This window comes from Pelodiscus sinensis, chromosome 12 (genome assembly GCF_052426305.1).
Source record: "Pelodiscus sinensis isolate ZL-2025 chromosome 12, ASM5242630v1, whole genome shotgun sequence".
Taxonomy (NCBI): Eukaryota; Metazoa; Chordata; order Testudines; family Trionychidae; genus Pelodiscus; species Pelodiscus sinensis.
Window position 1 is genome coordinate 693324 of NC_143063.1, and position 18222 is coordinate 711545.

An 18222-nucleotide genomic window follows, 5' to 3' on the forward strand; every position below is an offset into this window, starting at 1 on the left:
AGTCTGAACTTAGGTCTACAGCCCTCTTCCTGGCATTGGAACATGTGGACTAATGGCTAGAGACTTGCTCAATGGAGGAAGGTGAGTTTTGCCATCCAGGCTGAAGTTAGCCAAAGAAGCGGTTTGTAAAGATAAGACACATTAACCAAAGGAAGGGTGGAGGCTTCTCCCAGATAGAATTTCCCAACCTTTTAGTGGCTGGTGTATTTTTCAGACAATGGTGAGCTTGTAAAGATTTTACCTTGGATTAATGGCATGTACTTTCAGCGTTAGCTTCTCTTTAATGGGGTGAATTAATATGTCAGACCCTATCCTCATGAGTGCTGTGAATTGTGGGATCTTAACAGTTTCTGAGGGAAAACTAATAGCACTTCAGTTAACTCATGTGTACCCGTTAAGCTGGAGTTTAATGCCCAGCATTTGGCTTTCTCTCAAATGCAGCAAACGTCTGAATTGTGCTGATAGACCGCTCGCCATGCATACACACAGTACACACTTGCATGTCTTGTGACTCAGACTGCCTCAGGTTTGAATTTTCTCCAAGCTCTGCCCTGCATCTTTAACCTAAGTTTTCCCCACTAGTGGACCATTGTGAGCAGTGTGCTAAGCACTCCACTGATGGTTGGTGTCAGATTTGTGGACCTTACCTTGCTCTCTCTTGCACTGATGCCACTCTGAGGTCAGTGGAGTCACTCTAAATGTAGTTCAGTGACACAGAAAGAAGAGCGTGGGGTAATAATGCCCAGCAGCTTGAATCTGCTCTTGCCCTTCTCAGGGTATGTCTACACTACCCCGCTAGTTCGAACTAGCGGGGTAATGTATGCATACTGAACTTGCTAATGAAGCCCGGGATTTGAATTTCCCGGGCTTCATTAGCACAAAGCCGGCGCCGCCATTTTTAAAAGCCGGCTAGTGCGAACCCCGTGCCGCGCGGCTACACGCGGCACGGGCTAGATAGTTCGAACTACGTAGCCATTCTGCACTAGCCGTTCCACGAGGCGTACAGATAGTTCGGAATGGCTACGTAGTTTGAACTATCTAGCCCGTGCCGCGTGTAGCCGCGCGGCACGGGGTTCGCACTAGCCGGCTTTTAAAAATGGCGGCGCCGGCTTTGTGCTAATGAAGCCCGGGAAATTCAAATCCCGGGCTTCATTAGCAAGTTCGGTATGCATACATTACCCCGCTAGTTCGAACTAGCGGGGTAGTGTAGACATACCCTCAGAGGGCAGTCTTTTGCAGCTGCTCCTAGCTATGCCAGCCCTCCAGGGCTGTATTGCCTTGTATTTTACTTGCAGTTTAAATTTGCTGCAAGGACTCCTACATATTAGGGAGCTGGTTCAGTACAGCCAGAGATTTACCTGCAGCCTGCCTGTCACCGGGAACAATTTTGCAGCTGACTACTATCAAAATTGGTGGTCATTCAGTACTGCAGCTGACTGCCAGAGGACAGATTTCATTTCCAAAGGATTTAAACTAAGTGACACTGTCCCCATCAACAGAGCCAGCAGGACCTTCATAGCAATGTCTTGTCCCTCATCCTCCTTTTCCTTTTATCTCCTTTTCCTGGTGAGCAATGGCCTGTTAAGTGCTGCGGCTAAAAACACTTGCAAATAGTTTAAGTGAAGCATTTAAAAAAATATTAACCACTTCCCTGCAGACTGACATAAGATGTACAGGCAGTCCCTGACTTAGGCAGATCCGACTTACGTCGGATCCGCAGTTACGAACACGGGCTGCGGGACCACGTGGTCCCGCCGCCCGTGTACTCCCCGGCAAGAAAAGCTGCTCCACATCTCCCTGGTCTGCAGACCAGGAAGACGCGGAGCAAAGGGGCGCGCCTGGGCTGCCCTCCTGCCGGCTTCCCCCGAGGCTTTGCAAAGCCGCGGGGGACGCCGGCAGGGGGGCAGCCCAGGCGAGCTGCGGCTGTCCCGCTGCCGGCGTCCTCAGAGGCTTTGCTCCCTGTCTCCCTGGTCTGCTGGTCTCCAGAAGACTAGGGAGACTGGGAGCAAAGCCGCGGAGGACCCGGGCGGCGGGACCGCGGTGCGTCTCGGTCCGCCGCCCGCGTCTTCCTGGTCTGCTGGGGGGGGGTGCGCAGCTAGTACGCCCCGCCCAGCAGACTAGGCTTTTCTCCGTCGCCTGTGGCAGAGCAGCTGGGGTACTTCTGGTTGGTCCCACAGCGCCGCTCTGGGCGCTACTGGACCATCCCGGCAGCATCGCAGCTGCTCTGCCCCAGGCATCCTGATTCAGCTGCTGCTGGTCAGTTACAGCAGCAGCTGAATCAGGACGCCTGGGGCAGAGCAGCTGGGGTGCTGCTGGGTTGGTCCAGTAGCGCCGGATCGGCGCTACTGGAGCAACCCAGCAGCACCCCAGGTGCTCTGCCCCAGGCGTCCTGATTCAGCCGCTGCTGAAACTGACCAGCGCTGACTACAGGAAGCCCGAGGCAGAGTTGCTCTGCCCCGGGCTTCCTGGAATCAGCCGCTGATCAGTTTCAGCAACAGCTGACTTGGGGACGCTTGGGGTTCTTAAGTTGATTCTGTATGTAAGTCGGAACTGGCGGTCAGTTTCAGCAGCGGCTGAATCTGGACGCCAGTTCCGACTTACATACAGATTCAACTTAAGAACAAACCTACAGTCCCTATCTTGTACGTAACCCGGGGACTGCCTGTATATCCAGCAAGTGTACCTGTCCAGTACAGCTAGGAATTCTGGGTGGCTTGTCTGCCTGACTTGACTGGATGTTCCATAGAAAACGAAGGACAGAACACTAAGTTTAACACCCTGGCAGGACACATGCTAACATTTATTGCTCTGCTGGGGAACAGCATATTAAAAATGTAGCTGTGCTTTCAATGCACATTCTACAGGGACTCTTTCTTGCATGTTTTTGTCCTCTTCAGTTTTCTCTATTAAAAAGGCATCACTTCCAAACATTAAAGTAGCAGAGTATTGCTTCCCAACTGTATTCAGGGCCAGAGTGGCAAATACAAGTTCTCCTAATAATTCCATTCATAATAAGGCCTAGAATGCAAAAGGTATGCGTGAAAATCCTTGATGTCACGAACTCTCCCAGCAGTGTGGCTCTTTCGAGAAGGGAAAGCCCCATCCTCTTCTGCCACACTGCCCCCCAATCCTGCTCTTTCTCTGAGTGCTGGAGATAAGCAAACTGTCCAGAGCTGGGACATGAGTCGGTAAATGGGCTTCCTTCTCACATCCCTGCTCTCGCCAGCCTGTTGGGGAAACAGCCCCTGCAAGTCTGCAGTGAAGGCAGGTGAGCCCTGGTAGCTGTTGGATGTTGCCCCTAAGCAGTCTGATTGGGCGGGTGTAGGGACCCATGCAGCTTGCACTGGGGTTTGATGGCATTCTTTCCAGATGAGTGGAACTGGGAGCTGCTAGAGCTGGATATCATTCAGAGGGCCCTACAGGATAGACTGGAACTTTGTGTCTGAATCACACACTTGGCTTTTCCAGGCGTCACAGAACATCTTGCCTCTAGGAGGGATTTTTCATTTTAGGAGTGGGTAGGAGGGAATTTCATGTCTTGAACCCCAGGCCTGTGGGTCCGTAGGCTGGCCTCAGCTCTCAGCCATTATCTGACAGCAGCAGCAGGGAAGGTGCTCACCTTAGGCACTACCCATGAAGATCTCAATTGGTGGTGATCTGTGGCCTCTCTGATTGGCTCAGACTCATTATTTAAGCCAGATGGAGGCAAAGGACTTTCAGCAACTAAGTGAATCCCTGGGTGGCTGCTACATTGGATCCTGTCATCTTCCCTGATTCCTGAGCCCTGCCTTAATCCTGCATTCCTACCCTCCTGCCTTGTCCCAGATTTCTGCTGCTGAGTCCCACCCTGGCTACCAATACTGGTAAGATCCTTGGCTTAATTCCTGGCTCTGGTGCTGATTTTGGTTCCTGACTCCTGATCTGACTACTAGGCCTAATCACAACTGCTTTGACCGATAGGTCTGACTGCCTGTGACCTGCTCCCTGTGTCGTATGTAGCTTACTACAAAAATACTGGTGTGAACATTTAAACCTTTGACTGCTTGATTGGATAACAGACCACCATTCCATCCTGCCCCTCTGTAACTTCTGGGGCTGAGCCACAATGAAGACATGGCCATAGCTATTCAGGATAGATGGTTACAGCTCAGGTGACAACATTAATATCAATAAAGTTCATGGCACTTCAGAGGCAAGTAAGATCTGAGCTCTGGTCCAAAGACTTTAAAACCGAAGTGTCTGATTCACACACACCAGTATATCTCTGATGGAGGTGGTTCTCATTTGCCAGTGCTGGGGGCATGGAAGCCAAAACACTTGGGCTATGTCTACACTCGCGGCTTCTTGCGCAAGAATATCTTGCGCAAGTGTTCTTGTACAAGAATGCTTGCGCAAGAAAACGTCCACATTGCCATGTGCGAGCTGTGCTTTTGCGCAAGAGCGCCCATGGCAGTGTGGATGCTCTCTTGCGCAAGAAATCCCTGCTGAGCGTCCACACTGCCCTCTTGCGCAAGAGCTCTTGCACAAGAGGGCTTACACCTGTCAAAAAAGAGTGTAGCTCTTGCACAAGGAGCCCTCTCTTACCACGCCATACTGTAAATTTACTTTCGCAAGAGCGGGCGGGCAGTGTGGACGCTCTGCAGATTCTTGTGCAAGAACAACTGTACTTGCGCAAGAAGCCGCGAGTGTAGACATAGCCTTGGATGGAAGGACGGGGAAATGATGAGATGGAATAAGATGGGATGGCAATGATCAAAGGGAAAGAGGAGGGAGAGGTGAATAGGTACTGGTGGGCTCTGCAGGACAAATGCAGTTGGTTTGGTGGAAACAAGGCAAATAGGCAGAAGGATAACTGTTCTGAATGGATAGCCTTCTTCCTATGAAGATTGCTCAGAATCCCAGGTCTACTCTTGTGGTTCCCTACTGCTCTGTGTCCCAGGGTGTAGAAATCCATGAGAACTGGCTGGCCCATTGCAGCTTTCCCTGGTTTTGTTTCCCTCTTTTTCCTGGAGCAGAAGATCTATTTGGTGACTGTTGGCGAAGGCCCAGTTGTCTACGTGGACCCCGATCAGATAGATTTCGGCAGTATTCGGGTTCTAAAGGATGCTTCCCGTACACTCCACCTCTCCAATCAGACTGTTATTCCTGCACCATTTCGGGCACAGATGGTAAGTGCATGATTGGGACTATTTTATAATGAAGGTGTAGCTTGGAAAGTATAGTTTCTAATAGTCTGTGACTGAACTATATACCACATTCTCCTAAAATGAGCTCAAAGAGATAACGAAATGGGCATAACTGAATTCCACAAAGTGGCTGGCTGAGTCTGCTCTGAGAAGCACCTGCATAAGTCTTTTAGTGTCAGTGGTGTCTCATAGATGTAACTAAAAGCAGAATTTGGCATATGATCTTCTTTATAACCTTTCTCTTGATATAGTGCCGGGAGTTTAGCTGTGCTAATCATGTTTATGTACCTGTATAAGAGATGACATCTTATCCCTTTGTTCTTGAAAGGTAAGCACTTACGCTTAGATCCCTCAATTGGACTGTACACATTGACCTTGGCTTCTGTTTCAAAATTTGCTCACAAAGCTTTTAGCTGTATGGGAAACAGAAATCAAGGGATCATCCACAGATTACCAATGGGGAGGTGAATGCAAGGGATCGTCCACAGAATACCAGTGGGGAGCTGTGTCAGCCAACGGTCAGGGCAGTGTGTGTGTGTATGCTTCCGAGAAAAGGTTTAACGTCCGTGTCTTTACTGCTAGGACCGGGGTCCCATCGCAGAGGGTGGCCAGCAGGCCAACAGACGCCCCGTTATATAGGAAGAGCTTATTACACCTTAGATTTTAGCTGCTAGAACACAAAGTTCCTTCGCAGCGGGCAGCCTGGGAAAGGCTGGAAAGGTGCCCCAACGGATCTTGTCACCTGGGAGTGACACAGATCCAAACGCCCAAGCTCTCCCTATGTCTGTCCCTTTATGACCAGCTGAAGTTCTTTTAAATTGTGCTTGGTTCTGTTACAGCAACTGGAGGAGTCAGGTTAAAGCTTAAACAGTTACAGGTTTATTAAAAGACTTATAAAAGCATATGGTTACAATGGCTATTGCTCTATTTCTTAAATGCTAGCAAATATATATATATAGGTCTTAAAAATGATCACAGGAAAAAGGTAAAGATAGAAAATAGAAATAATGGTACCAAGTGACAGCTTAATCTTTAAAGAGCTCTAAGTCTATGTATATATATACTTAAGCAAAGGACCACATCCAGGTACAATTTTTACCCCTTTCTGTGCCTCTCGACTCCAACGTGTCAGGCCAGGGCCGGTCTCTCAATTCCTAGGAAAGACGAATACGAGGTGGGCGTCCCCTTGGAACCTCGGGAGATCAAACACCTAACCCGACCAGCAGATAGATGGTAGATTGACACTCAGAGAAAATGCGCTGCTGGACCCATCTATATACCCCTGGGGGCCCGTATCCTCTTTCTTAGCTAAGATGCCGAATTGTACTGGTCTGTTTTGTGGCGCCAGTTCTTACAAGCAAGTTTCAAGTTAATTGACACTTGCAAGAGAGATAACTAAATTGTGAGTACTAGACATTTTTTTACTGGGCGAGAGATTCCTCCCCCCGCGGATGGCTGTGTGTTCGTATCAATATGGGTTAAGTCAAGGGCACCCCTTGGCAGCCTCTTAGTCAGCAATTGGAGTATCTCTGTTTACAGCCATTCACGGTCACACAGCCTGGGCCTTCTGCTCTGTGTGCCCTGCATGCTCCAGGCAAGCAAAAATGGATGTTACAAGGGGGTTCCTGTCTGACTACAAGCTGAGATGGATGTTTGTTGGTGTTACTCCCATTGGGAGTTTTGGCAGCTCAGTTGCTGCATAGAAGACGTTGCAGTTAAGATACATAATGCTGAAAAGCTGAGAATGCATTGCAGTGTCTTTGTGTTGTGTGGCATTGGAATTTGCAGACTATTTCTGTGGTGTTGGGGAATGTTGTAGGGACAGACAGCTCAATTCAGTCAGCCTTTTCAGCCTGACAAGCTACAGGGGAGTTCTGAAGTGTTAAAACAGACCTGAGTATGTCCCGGCCAGAAAGGATGTCATGCTCTGTGTTTGGAGTTTGCAACCTTCTGTCCATTGGTCACTTCCCAGTTTTCGCTGGTTGCTTCATAGTGACGCTGTCTCTGCCATGGTTCTCTTGTCTCCCTAGGTTAGGCATAATTTTTCCTCGTTACTGTTTTGATGAGATGTCCTTTATCATTCTTCTTCATCTAAGGAAATATTTTTGTAAGCTCCACAGTATCAAGAGATGACTCCAGCCTATTTCCCCTGCAGCTGTGGGTGTGATTTGCACCTTTTGCAGATGTACCAGCCCTAGCTATTGTCTAACTAGCGGGCTAAAAATAGCAGTGAGATCACAGCAGCATGAGCTTCATTGCAGGCTGCAGGTGCCCACCTGGCTGTCCTGGGTATGTACTAACTTGAGCAGCCCATTCAGAAGCCCTGCCATCATGTCCTCCCTTCTGTTTTCAATGTGTGTGTCTACACAAGCTGCAAATCACGCCTGTGACTGCAATGTAGATATATCTTGGGGCCTATCTAGGTTCTGAGTGAGCAGGGGAGTAACTTCAGCACCTGCTCAGGAAGTAGCTGATGGGGAGGTTTGTATGAGCAGCTTCTTGGACTGCCAGAGGTGAGGAGGTCAAGGAGTCTTGTGCCAGACTGTGTTTGGCCTGAGAGAGTTTCCTTGAGTGTAACCAGCATGGCATACTCCTGCTATGAAACGAGGTGTGGGAATCCCTCTGCGTGTCCTTTTTTGCTGGTGAGCAGAACATTTTGTGAGCCTTAGTTTTGCTAACAATGACAGCAGGAAGCTTTGCACTGGACAACTGGAACACTTCTTATGGCTGGTGGATAGCTCCCTATGTGGATGGTGCACTGTGGACAGTTCTTGTTTTGTGTTTTGATGTGTAGGAGTTTGACACTAGAGAGAGCATATCTAGAATATGTGTAGTATTCCATCTGTCCACCCCCTTCCCCATCAACCCAGTATCTGTGGGCCTGTGAGTCGTGGAGCTGAGCCTCCTTGCTCGTGTAAGCTAAATGCCACGCAGCACTTAACATTCTTTATTCTTCCAGGCTCTCTTTCCCTGGCTCTTTAATATAGCTCTTTAAAGAGAAAGTCAGGAAAGTCCTTTGAACTCAGTGACAAGTTTTGCTTCTTGAATAAAAAGGTCGTGAGAAATAGGTCAAACTCAAGGAAGTGGTGAGGTTTAACCAGGAAGATGATGTGTCCAGTGGTTATTTCTCCTTCTTTGTGTTGTCATTTTCTTCTCCTTTTTCCTCAACTGTTTGATGATGTTGCCACCTTGGCAAATGCAAAATGTTTGTATTAATTAATGAATGTGTTTTCTCCCACGCTGCAGAAAAGGAAAGATTTATTAGCAAACGAGTTATTTTTTTATCACTGCACACACATTGTGGCTGTGTCAAGACTGACAAGTTTTTCCGCAAAATCATCTGCTTTTGTGGAAAAACTTGCCAGCTGTCTACACTGGCCGCTTGAATTTCCACAAGAACACGGACGATCTCATGTAAGATTGTCAGTGTTCTTGTGGAAATACTGTGCTGCTCCCGTTCGGGCAAAAGCCCTCTTGCACAAATCATTTGCGCAAGAGGGCCAGTGTAGACAGCACAGTACTGTTTTGCGCAAAAAAGCCCCGATGGCTAAAATGGCAGTCAGGGCTTTTTTGCGTAAAAGCGCGTCTAGATTGGCACAGACTCTTTTCCGCAAAAAGTGCTTTTGCGGAAAAGTGTCCTGCCAATCTAGATGCTCTTTTCCAAAAATGCTTTTAACGGAAAACTTTTCCGTTAAAAGCATTTCCGGAAAATCATGCCAGTGTCGACGTAGCCTCTTTGTCTGTTGCTCTGCCTCCTTGGGGCCCTTTTATGTGCTTATTACTGCTGACATCTGTGTGTCATGTAAAGGATCTGTATATTAGGCTTATCGGACACGCTCCACCAACCTTACAGACCGAGACAAACACCTGCAGGATCTATATAAAGCATTCCTAAAACTGATATACCCACCTGGTGAAGTGAAAAAACAGATTGACAGCATCAAAAAAGTACCCAGACATGAACTACTTCAAGACAGACCCAAAAGAGAAAACAACAGAATTCCACTTGTCGTTACCTACAGTCCACAACTTAAACCCCTCCAACGCATTATCCGCAATCTACAACTTATCTTGGAAAATGACCCCTCACTCTCACAGGCCTTGGGGAAAAGGCCTATTCTCGCTTACAGATACCCCCCAACTTGAAACAAACCCTTTCTGGTAACCACGCCACACACCTACATCATAAGCCTCCAGTAACCCACCCCTGCAAGCAACCCTGGTGCCAATGCTGCGCACACATCTATACAAGTGATTTCATCACTGGATACAACCACATCAGCGGCTCATTTAACTGCACATCCACTAATGTGATCTATGCCATCCAATATTAGCAATGCCCCACTGCAATATATATTGGACAAACTGAACTGTCGCTATGGGAAAGAATGAATGGACACAAATCAGCCAGGGCAGGCAGAGACAGCAGGTCCACACCCCTTTGCCCAGGAGGAGTGGCCATTACAGATGCAGTTTGCCCCTGTGGCAGGGGCTAGGTGAAAGCTGGCAGTGGGTCACTGAGGCAAGGTGGGGACAGGGGAGCTGGGTGTTCCCTGGGAGGAGAACTGGGGGCCCCTGGCAAGGGGAGGACGCTGGAGTGTGAAGCTGGATAAACAGCACCCCCGAAAGGGGGCGCAGACACACTGGTGCGGTCCCTGCTGCAGGGCTGTGTCCTGAAGAGTGACCCAGCTCTGGGCTAGAGGGGGAAGCGAGAACACGGGGAGACACCAGCTAGAGGGAGGTGTCCAGCGAGTCGACGAGCTAATTCCCAGGGCTGCCGGCTGGAGGCACCATGGTGGTGAGTCTGCCCTGTGACAAGCATATAGACCCACGTTGCCAAAAGTGTCAACGGGAACCTGCCCAACTCTAAAGTGTTTTAAACCGGAGTCGCTGTCTCTTATGGTCACGCAGGGGGACACCCGGTGGGCAGCCCCACCCTGTAATCATCTCCCCCACCCCCATGTATAGGCACTATCAAGAGGGCAGTACAGTCCAGCAGCCTAGTCTATTCTGGCTCCAGTCCATGGGGCAGTATGGCTGTCAGAGTGGGGGGAGTCACTGGGCCCTGCACCCCCCATGTGGAGTCACCAGGACTCAGCCAGCAAGTAAACGGTTTACTTGTTACACAGACACAGCATAGCGCAGACTTGTTACAGGAACCAGGAGCAGCCAGTACAACCTCTCTTGGGTTGGGGTTGGGGCGGGAATGGCTGAGCCCCACATCTGGGCCCCTTGCCCGGACTCCCAGGCCAGCTAGGCTCCCTTCTCCCTGAGCCATCCAGAAAAACACCCTCCCCCACCCTGCAATTGGTCACCACCTCCTTTGTTCAGATTCCCGGGCAAAGTGTCACCTGAAACTCCCCCCCCCCCACACACACACATTGAGTGACATCAGGAAACCCCCTGAGTGCATCTAGACTGGCAAGATTTTGCATAAAAGTGGACGCTTTTGTGCAAAATCTTGCCAGCTGTCTACACTGGCTGCGAGAATTTGTGCAAGAACACTGATGATCTAATGTAAGATTGTCAGTGCTCTTGCGCAAGAACTCTGACCTCCCGCTCGGGGGAAAAAGCCCTCTTGCCAGTGTAGACAGGGACAGGAATTTTTTGCATACGAAAGCCCCGATGGCGAAAATGGCTGTCAGAGCTTTCTTGCACAAAACTGCGTCTATACTGGGCACAGATGCTTTTGCGCAAAGGCACTTGCCAATAGAGATGCTCTTTTTTGGAAATACTTTTAACGGAGAAACGTTTCCGTTAAAAGTATTTCTGCAAAATCCTGCCAGTGTAGATGCAGCCCCTCTGTTTACATGTATTCAATCTTTCTGGCTCGCTCTGAAAACTTTCTTCAACTGTTCTGATGTAACAGGACATTGTAATAGTTCCTGAGCCTTTACCTCCTTTCCTACCGTTTGGCTCGTGATTCCCATAGGCCTGCTAGACCTCAGTTATTACAACAGCCCTCATGTGGTTTCAGCCTCCATTATTATGTGGGATGCGTAAGGGTATGAGATTCACCACTGCAGCGCCTCCTGCTGGTCTATCCAGGACTTAGCTCTTCCAGCCCTGGAACACCCTGTTAGGCAGTGACTCTCCTTCAGTTACCTGCCTTTTTCTGCGCTACTTCAGGCCGCGTGTCCCTCTCAGCCCACAGTGCCCCTTCTCACACTCTGGGGTCCTCCCCTCCCAAGGAACCCCTATACCCTCCTTTCCTCTGTGATACATGGCTAGTCATCATCTACCCCTGCCTCAGGGGTAAACTGCAGTCTGAAATGGCCACTCATCATTGGCAAGGGAATGTGGACCTGCTGCCTTCTCCTACCCTGGCTGCCTTCCTGCAGCCCCAGTACCCTATAGGCCTTGAAAGCAAGCCCTCAGCCTGGGGGGGGGGGGGAGTTGATTGGCCAGACCTTCCCAGCTCTGCCTGCCTTTCCCCATCCCTGCTCTGTGTCAGGTACCCTCTCTAGTTTACCAGGCAGCTAAGCTGACTTTTCTAAGCTGAAAAGTCTAAGTCTTTTTAATCTCTCTTCATGGGGGACCCCTTCGAAACCCCTAATCATTTTTGTTGCCCTTTTCTGAACCTTTTCCAATGCCAATATATCTTTTTTGAGATGAGGCAACAACATCTGTATGTGGAATTCAAGATGTGGACATACCATGGCTTTATATAGAGGCATTAAGATATTTTCTGTCTTATTCTCCCTCCCTTTTTTCAGCCCAAGATGCTTTTTCCTTACCCAGCATTGCTTTCTTTTTCTTTTAATTGTACTCTGTAGTGCCCCACAGATACATTGAGACTCTATTCTCATCTATTCAACAACTGCTTTTGGCTCTTGTTGCAGGCTCATAGTCACGCATGGAGAATTGAGCCCAGTGAAGGTGTACTTCCCCCAGAGGCGGAGGTATCGTTGACTCTGATTGCGAACTTGGATGACACAGTGAAATTCCAAGACCAGGTGCATTTATTCATACAAAACAGCAATACCTATGTGATCCCAGTCCAGGCTGTTGGCATCGGTACCACAATTGTCACAGACAAACCCTTTGCTCCAGCAATCAACTTGGGACCACACTTCAGGTAGGTAATCTCTCTGGCTCTCACCTTTTCCTGTGCACCTTCATCTCCATAGAGATGAATAAAAAACCCTAGCAAGGATTTTTATTCTAGTCCCCTAAGATTGAAGCTACAAGGGCATTGCTTCCATTGAGACTTCTCATTAATAAACTAGGGAAATACAATCTAGAGGGGGCTACTATAAGGTGAGTGCATAACTGGCTGAAGAACCGTTCCCAGAGAGTAGCTATTGTAGCGGGTTCGCTCATTTTTTCACATGGCGTCTTCCCTCCGGATGGCTGTTGGGGGAAGTAGCTGGCTGTTCTGCCACCAATGCGCCCCCTTTGGGTGTGGTGTAGGTCTTCAGGGCACTGCCCTCCGGCAGTGACCACTCGGTTCTTAGTCCGCGCCCCCTTTCAGGGGGGTGTCATTACTGTTCTTTACTCCAGGGTCCTCCCTACTCCTTAGGACCCCCAGTTCTTCTGCCCTGGGAACACCAGTTCCCTCCACGCCGTCCTGGCCTCAGTGGCCCACTGCCAGTCCCTTAAGAGCCCCCCTCCCAGTATCTCTAGGCCCCTCCTCCCTGGCCACAGGCACGCCTCTGCTTGCCCGGTTGCCTCCTGCAACACTGCCTCCTGGTCTTATGGCCTGGGGCTTCGCTGGCTCAAGCTCCCCCTGTCTTCCTGACTCTGTGCTAGCCACAGCTGACTCCTTCACAGTCCGGCCTTTTAGGGCTGCCTCCATGCTAGCCCTGGCCCTTTGTGACTGCCTCCTTGCAGCACTGGGCCTCAGGCCGGGTAGCCTGGGTTGATCCTGCCATAGCCTCCCCAGTCCTGCCCTCTTCCAGGGAGCCTTCTTCCTTCCCCCGGCAGTCAGGTCTCCACTGCTCTCCCTCCAGAGCAGCAGGCAGGTCGATCTCCCTCTCCTCCTCCTAGGAGCTGTTCTTATTGCCTCCAGCTGGGCCCTCCTCATTTGCTGCAGCTGGGCTTCCCCTGACTCCCTACTCTCAGCCCCTTAACCACACTATCAATGGTTCACAGTCATTCTGGAAAGGCATAATGAGGCATGATTCCACAGGGATCAGCTTTGGGACCAGTTCTTTCACTATCTTCATCAACAATTTAGATATTGGCGTAGAGAGGATGCTTATTGAGTTTGCAGGTGATGCCAAGCTGGGAGAGTTGCAAGTGCTTTGGAGGATATGGTCATGATTCAGAATGATCTGGACAAACTGCAGAAATGGTCTGAGCTGAACAGGATGAAGTTCAATAAGGTTTTTCCCTTCCTCTGTAGCATGGGGCACAGATCACAGCTGGAGGATTCTCTGCATCTTGGGCCCTTCAAAGTATTTGAAGGCTTCAATATCTGAGACATAGGTGAGAGGATTATTCTAGGAGGGGTGGGTGGGATTCTGTGGCCTGCACTGTGCAGGGGGTCAGACTAGATGATCAGAATGGTCCCTTCTGACCTTAAAGCCTATGAGTCTATGAAATGCAAAGTGCTCCACCTAAAGAGGAACAATCAGTTTCTCCCATACAAAATGGGAAATGACTAGCCAGAAAAGCGTCCGGGTTGAACCTTCCTATTCCACATTTCCCTTGTCTGGCAACACCCCTGGTCCAGCATTGTCAGTGACCCAGTGGGTGCTCTGGGACTGGAGAAACCAGTGGGCTGGGGCCAGGAGTGTTGCAGGACCAGTGGGGATTGGTGGCCAGGAGCAGAGCTCTGGTACACTGGGGATAGCAGCAGAGCCCCATCTGGCAGAGTGGAACCCAGTCAGTGGAGCAGAGCCCTGGCCGGCAGAGTGAAGAGAAACCCCAGCTGGCAGAATGCAGGGAAAATGTGGTCAGCCAACCCTCATAAGAAAGCCTGGCTGACGGAGAGGAGTCCTGTGTGACCAATGGAGCGGAACCCTGGCCAGTGGCCATGGGGACCTCCAGGGCCCCTAGGGTGGGGAGGGCCAGTGACAGGGCAAGGGATTGAGAGCGGAGGGTAATCCAGCAAATTCCCTGCTTCAGAACCAGTCGCATCCCAAGGATGCCAGACCAGGGAGGTTTGTAGTGGACCAAAAGCTAAATATGAGTCCACAGTGTAACACTGGTTTGTTTGGTTTTTTTTCCTTTTTGGAAACAAACACTCCTCTGGGATGAATAAGTAGGAGTGTTTTAAGCAAGACTCGAGAAGTAATTCTACTCTGTGCTCAGCTGGAGTATTGTGTCCAGTGCTGGGCACCACATTTCAAGAAAGATGTGGACAAATTGGAGAAGGTCCAGAGCAGAGCAACACAAATGATGAAAGTTCTAGAGAACATGGCCTCTGAGGGAAGGTTGGAAAAATTGGGATTCTTTAGTTCGGACAAATGAAGACTGAGGGGACATAACAGCTTTCAAGTACCGACAGGTTTGTTACAAGGAGGAGGGAGAAAAAATATTCTCTTTAACCTCTGATAGGTCAAGAAGCAATGGGCTTAAACTGCAGCAAGGGAGGTTTAGGTTGGACATTAGGAAAAAGTTCCTGTCAGGGTGAGTTCCCACTGGAATAAATTGCCTACGGAGGTTGTAGAATCTTCATCACTGGAGATTTCTAAGAGCAGGTTAGACAAATACCGGTCGGGGGTGGGCATGATACGGCCCTCCAAGCCTTTTGATCTGGCCTGCAGCCCCCCTTGGTGGAGGGGCTGAGGTGAGAGACTTTTCACCTCTCCCACCCCCAGTCCCTGATTGGCTTGGGAGTGGGGTAGCATAAAATGTCTCCCTCCCCCTCTCATTGCCGCCATGGGCACACGGCGCATAGATGGAGCCTTGAGCTGTTCAAAATGACTGGTGGTTCCTTTACGTACCGTGTGCCCCAGGAGGGGGGCAGGGGACAGGAGATTTTGGTGCTCCCCTCCCTCCAGCTGTGATGATTGGCCTGGGGGTAGGGGAGCACATACAATTTCCTTCTCCCCCCACCTCCCTGCCAGAAGTGTGCAGAATGTAGAGGGAGCCACTATCTGTTGAAAACAGCTGCCAGGTTCCCGATTGGCCTGGGGTCGGGGAGTGTGCATGAAGTCTCTTGCCCCCCAGGGGCAAGCGGCCCTGAGCAGCACAAGGAGGGAATCCATGTGGCTGGGGCTGCTACAGGAGGGAGCTTGCCTCAGGGACCCTGTTGGGCTGCTGGCTGGGAGCTGCCTACGGTAAGTGACTCCCGGCCAGAGTCTGCCTCTGTCACCTCAACCTCTCCCACTTCTTAGCTCCCTGGCCCAGGTCATCACCTTCCTCTGCTCTAGTCTGCACACTGCCCCAGATTACAATTCCCTCCCAGACCCCACACCCACTGCTATACTCCTCTTCCAAGTCAACATTTACTCCTTCATCCCTACTCCCTCCCAGACCTAGCACCCGGTTCCCCTAACCCCTTACTTCTCCTAAACTTCCTCTCAGACCCCACACCCTCTCCTGTGCCTCAATCCCTTACCCCAAGCTTCCTTCTGCACCCAATCTCCGTTTCAAACCTTGCACCCCCTCCCTAGAGAAATGCAGACCGTGGCCACTTTCCAAAATCTTGGAGTGGCCCCGATCAAAAATTGTCCATCCCTAGTGTAGGTGATGCTTGGTCCTGCAGTGTGTTTATAGGGGACTGTATTTGATTACTTCTCAAGGCTCCTTCCCGTTCTATGATTCTGTATATTGGATACCAAAATCGGATACAGTTTTCAAGCTGAGGCCTAATCAGCACCAAGTAGAGCAGTACTATCACCTTCCATAACTTGCATGCTATGCCTATGTTAATGCCACCTAAAATTGCATTTGCTTTTTTTGAAACTACATGACGTTGCTGACACACGTTGAGGCACCACAACTCTCAGATCAGTCTCAGCAGTACTCTGTTGAATTTCACTCTGTTGTCTATAGTCCAAGTCTCCAATTTATCAAGATTCCTCTGAATTTTAGCTCTCTCCTCCAAAGTATTGGCAGCTCCCTCCCCTACAGCTTGGTGTGATCAGTATGTACTCTATTCCTACATCCAGGTCATTAATAAAGATTCTACACAACAGTGGACTCAGAAGAGACACCTCCTCTCCCCCCATGGAACCCCATTATTGAGAATTTCCTCCAATCTCCCATCATTCCATTCGTAGTCACTCTGTTTGTGTCTGTTTAACCAGTTGTGTATCTACTCAATGGGAGTTCTGCCAAGCCTGCGTTTCTCCGGCTTACTTGTCACAATGGCAGATGGGACTGGGCCAGCAGTTTTGCTGAAGTCCAGGTCTATTAAGTCCACTGCATTCCCCCATCCACCCAACCAGTGACGCTGTCAAAGAAGGAACCCAAACGAGTTTGTCCTGATTTGTTGCCTGTCAAACAAGCAACCATTTTCTCTTTCCTAGTAGAGATGCCCACCTTCAGTAACCTTTCCATATATCTCCCTTCTGCTGTTCTTTCAGTCTGGATCCCTGCTGCTATCGCTTCAAGATAACCAACCGCGGGCGACGAACGCATCAGCTCTACTGGGTGACAGAAGGTTTCCCTCCATTTAGCCAGCATAACCATTTCCTTGCTAAGAGCAATGTCAAGGGCAAGAAATGCTCCCAGAGACCAGAGACCGCCTTTCCGGTGTTTAAGCTTCATCCATTAAGGATGGAGCTGCTTCCAGGCAAGACCATGGATATGATGCTGGAAGGCTCCTCCGATACTCCTAAGGTAAAAGAGTGCAAGAGCATTTCAATTAGATTGTTGCCACTGGTGTTTCTGAGGCTGGTGCCTTGACATTTATCTTAGAAAATGATCCGTTTCAAGAATTGCTATAATGCCACGAGTTACCATGGTAGCACCAGTAGCTCTTCTTGCCTGGGCACTATTAGTTGCTAAGGCTTTTCTTCTTATAGCTACCATAAATCCAACTTTCAAATTAGGGATTTAAAGGGTGTCACCTCACAGGAGCATAGCCAAACAGGGTCATGGATTTGCTTCAAGACAGAGTCAGATTCATAAAAGCAACTATCCCTCACTACGTCACTACTATTACAGGCTTAATACTGCCAGATGGTTACACAGCTACTGCAAAGTGACACATCTATAAGCACAGGCAGAGCAATGCATAAGAGAGTAAGCATGCTGGTATGGCAATGCTTACCAGGTAACTGGTTAACAGGCACTTAGTAATGCTTATGCCCCTTCAGTCTGCGGGGAGTCCCGTTCTTGTCAACTTGCACCAGGCTGTAGGGGACGTGGCTCCAGCTGGGGGAATCCAGGGCTCCCTACAAGGTCTAGGTCCCTAATGAGCTGGAGCCACATCCACTGTGGCCTGGTGCACGGTGACAGGAATGGGATTCCCTGCAGACTGAAGGAGCGTAAGCATTTCTAAGTGCCTGTTAACCAGTTATCTGGTAAGCATTGCTGTACCAGCATACTTACTGGGGTAAATGGTTAACCAGTGCTTGGCCAGGCTGGAGCAGCCCCCTAGGCTGGCTGCGTTGAAGCAGCCCACCACCTGCAGTGTGGTGTGGCGGGTCCTCCCTGGTTCAGCTAGTACCACCACGCTGCACTGTGAGCGGGTACCTGCTCCAGCCTGGCCGGGCCCATGCCTTCGGCAGCTGGCTGGTTAACCAATTAAACATATAATTTAACCAGTTAACATTTTAAATGGGATTTTACATCCCTACTTCAAATGCTAAAATATCACCTGCCTTCGGGGCAAGCACCTAGTTACTTGGTGGAGTCCTGTGCTGAGGTAGCAAGGAGGGATGAAGAAATAGTATGGCAAGGTCCGGAGTGTTTAGGGTCATAGGCAGAAAGCTGCTAGAAAAATACAAGGTAATTAAATGGGAGAGGGGAATAATCCAAAACCTGGCTATTTCGTGAGGGAATACCCTCGAGCACAGTCATTTACTTACATTTCTAAAGATATTTTATGAAGCATCTGTTTAACATGCTTTGTGCTGTTGGCAATCGCTAGCCTGAATGCATTGCTTGTAGAGGCCAGAGCATGGTATCATCCATT

At 49.6% G+C, this 18222-nt stretch overlaps 1 protein-coding gene across 6 annotated transcripts in view; it reads left to right on the forward strand.

The window, feature by feature from the left end:
* HYDIN (HYDIN axonemal central pair apparatus protein) overlaps positions 1 to 18222 on the forward strand; it is a 389432-nt gene that overhangs the window by 202098 nt on the left and 169112 nt on the right. For all 6 annotated transcript variants that reach the window (XM_089781371.1, XM_089781372.1, XM_089781370.1 and 3 more), the window contains 3 exons: positions 5016 to 5168; positions 12029 to 12264; positions 16667 to 16922. In XM_089781371.1, the coding sequence (XP_089637497.1) occupies positions 5016 to 5168; positions 12029 to 12264; positions 16667 to 16922 (645 nt within the window). The remainder of the gene's footprint in view (positions 1 to 5015; positions 5169 to 12028; positions 12265 to 16666; positions 16923 to 18222) is intronic.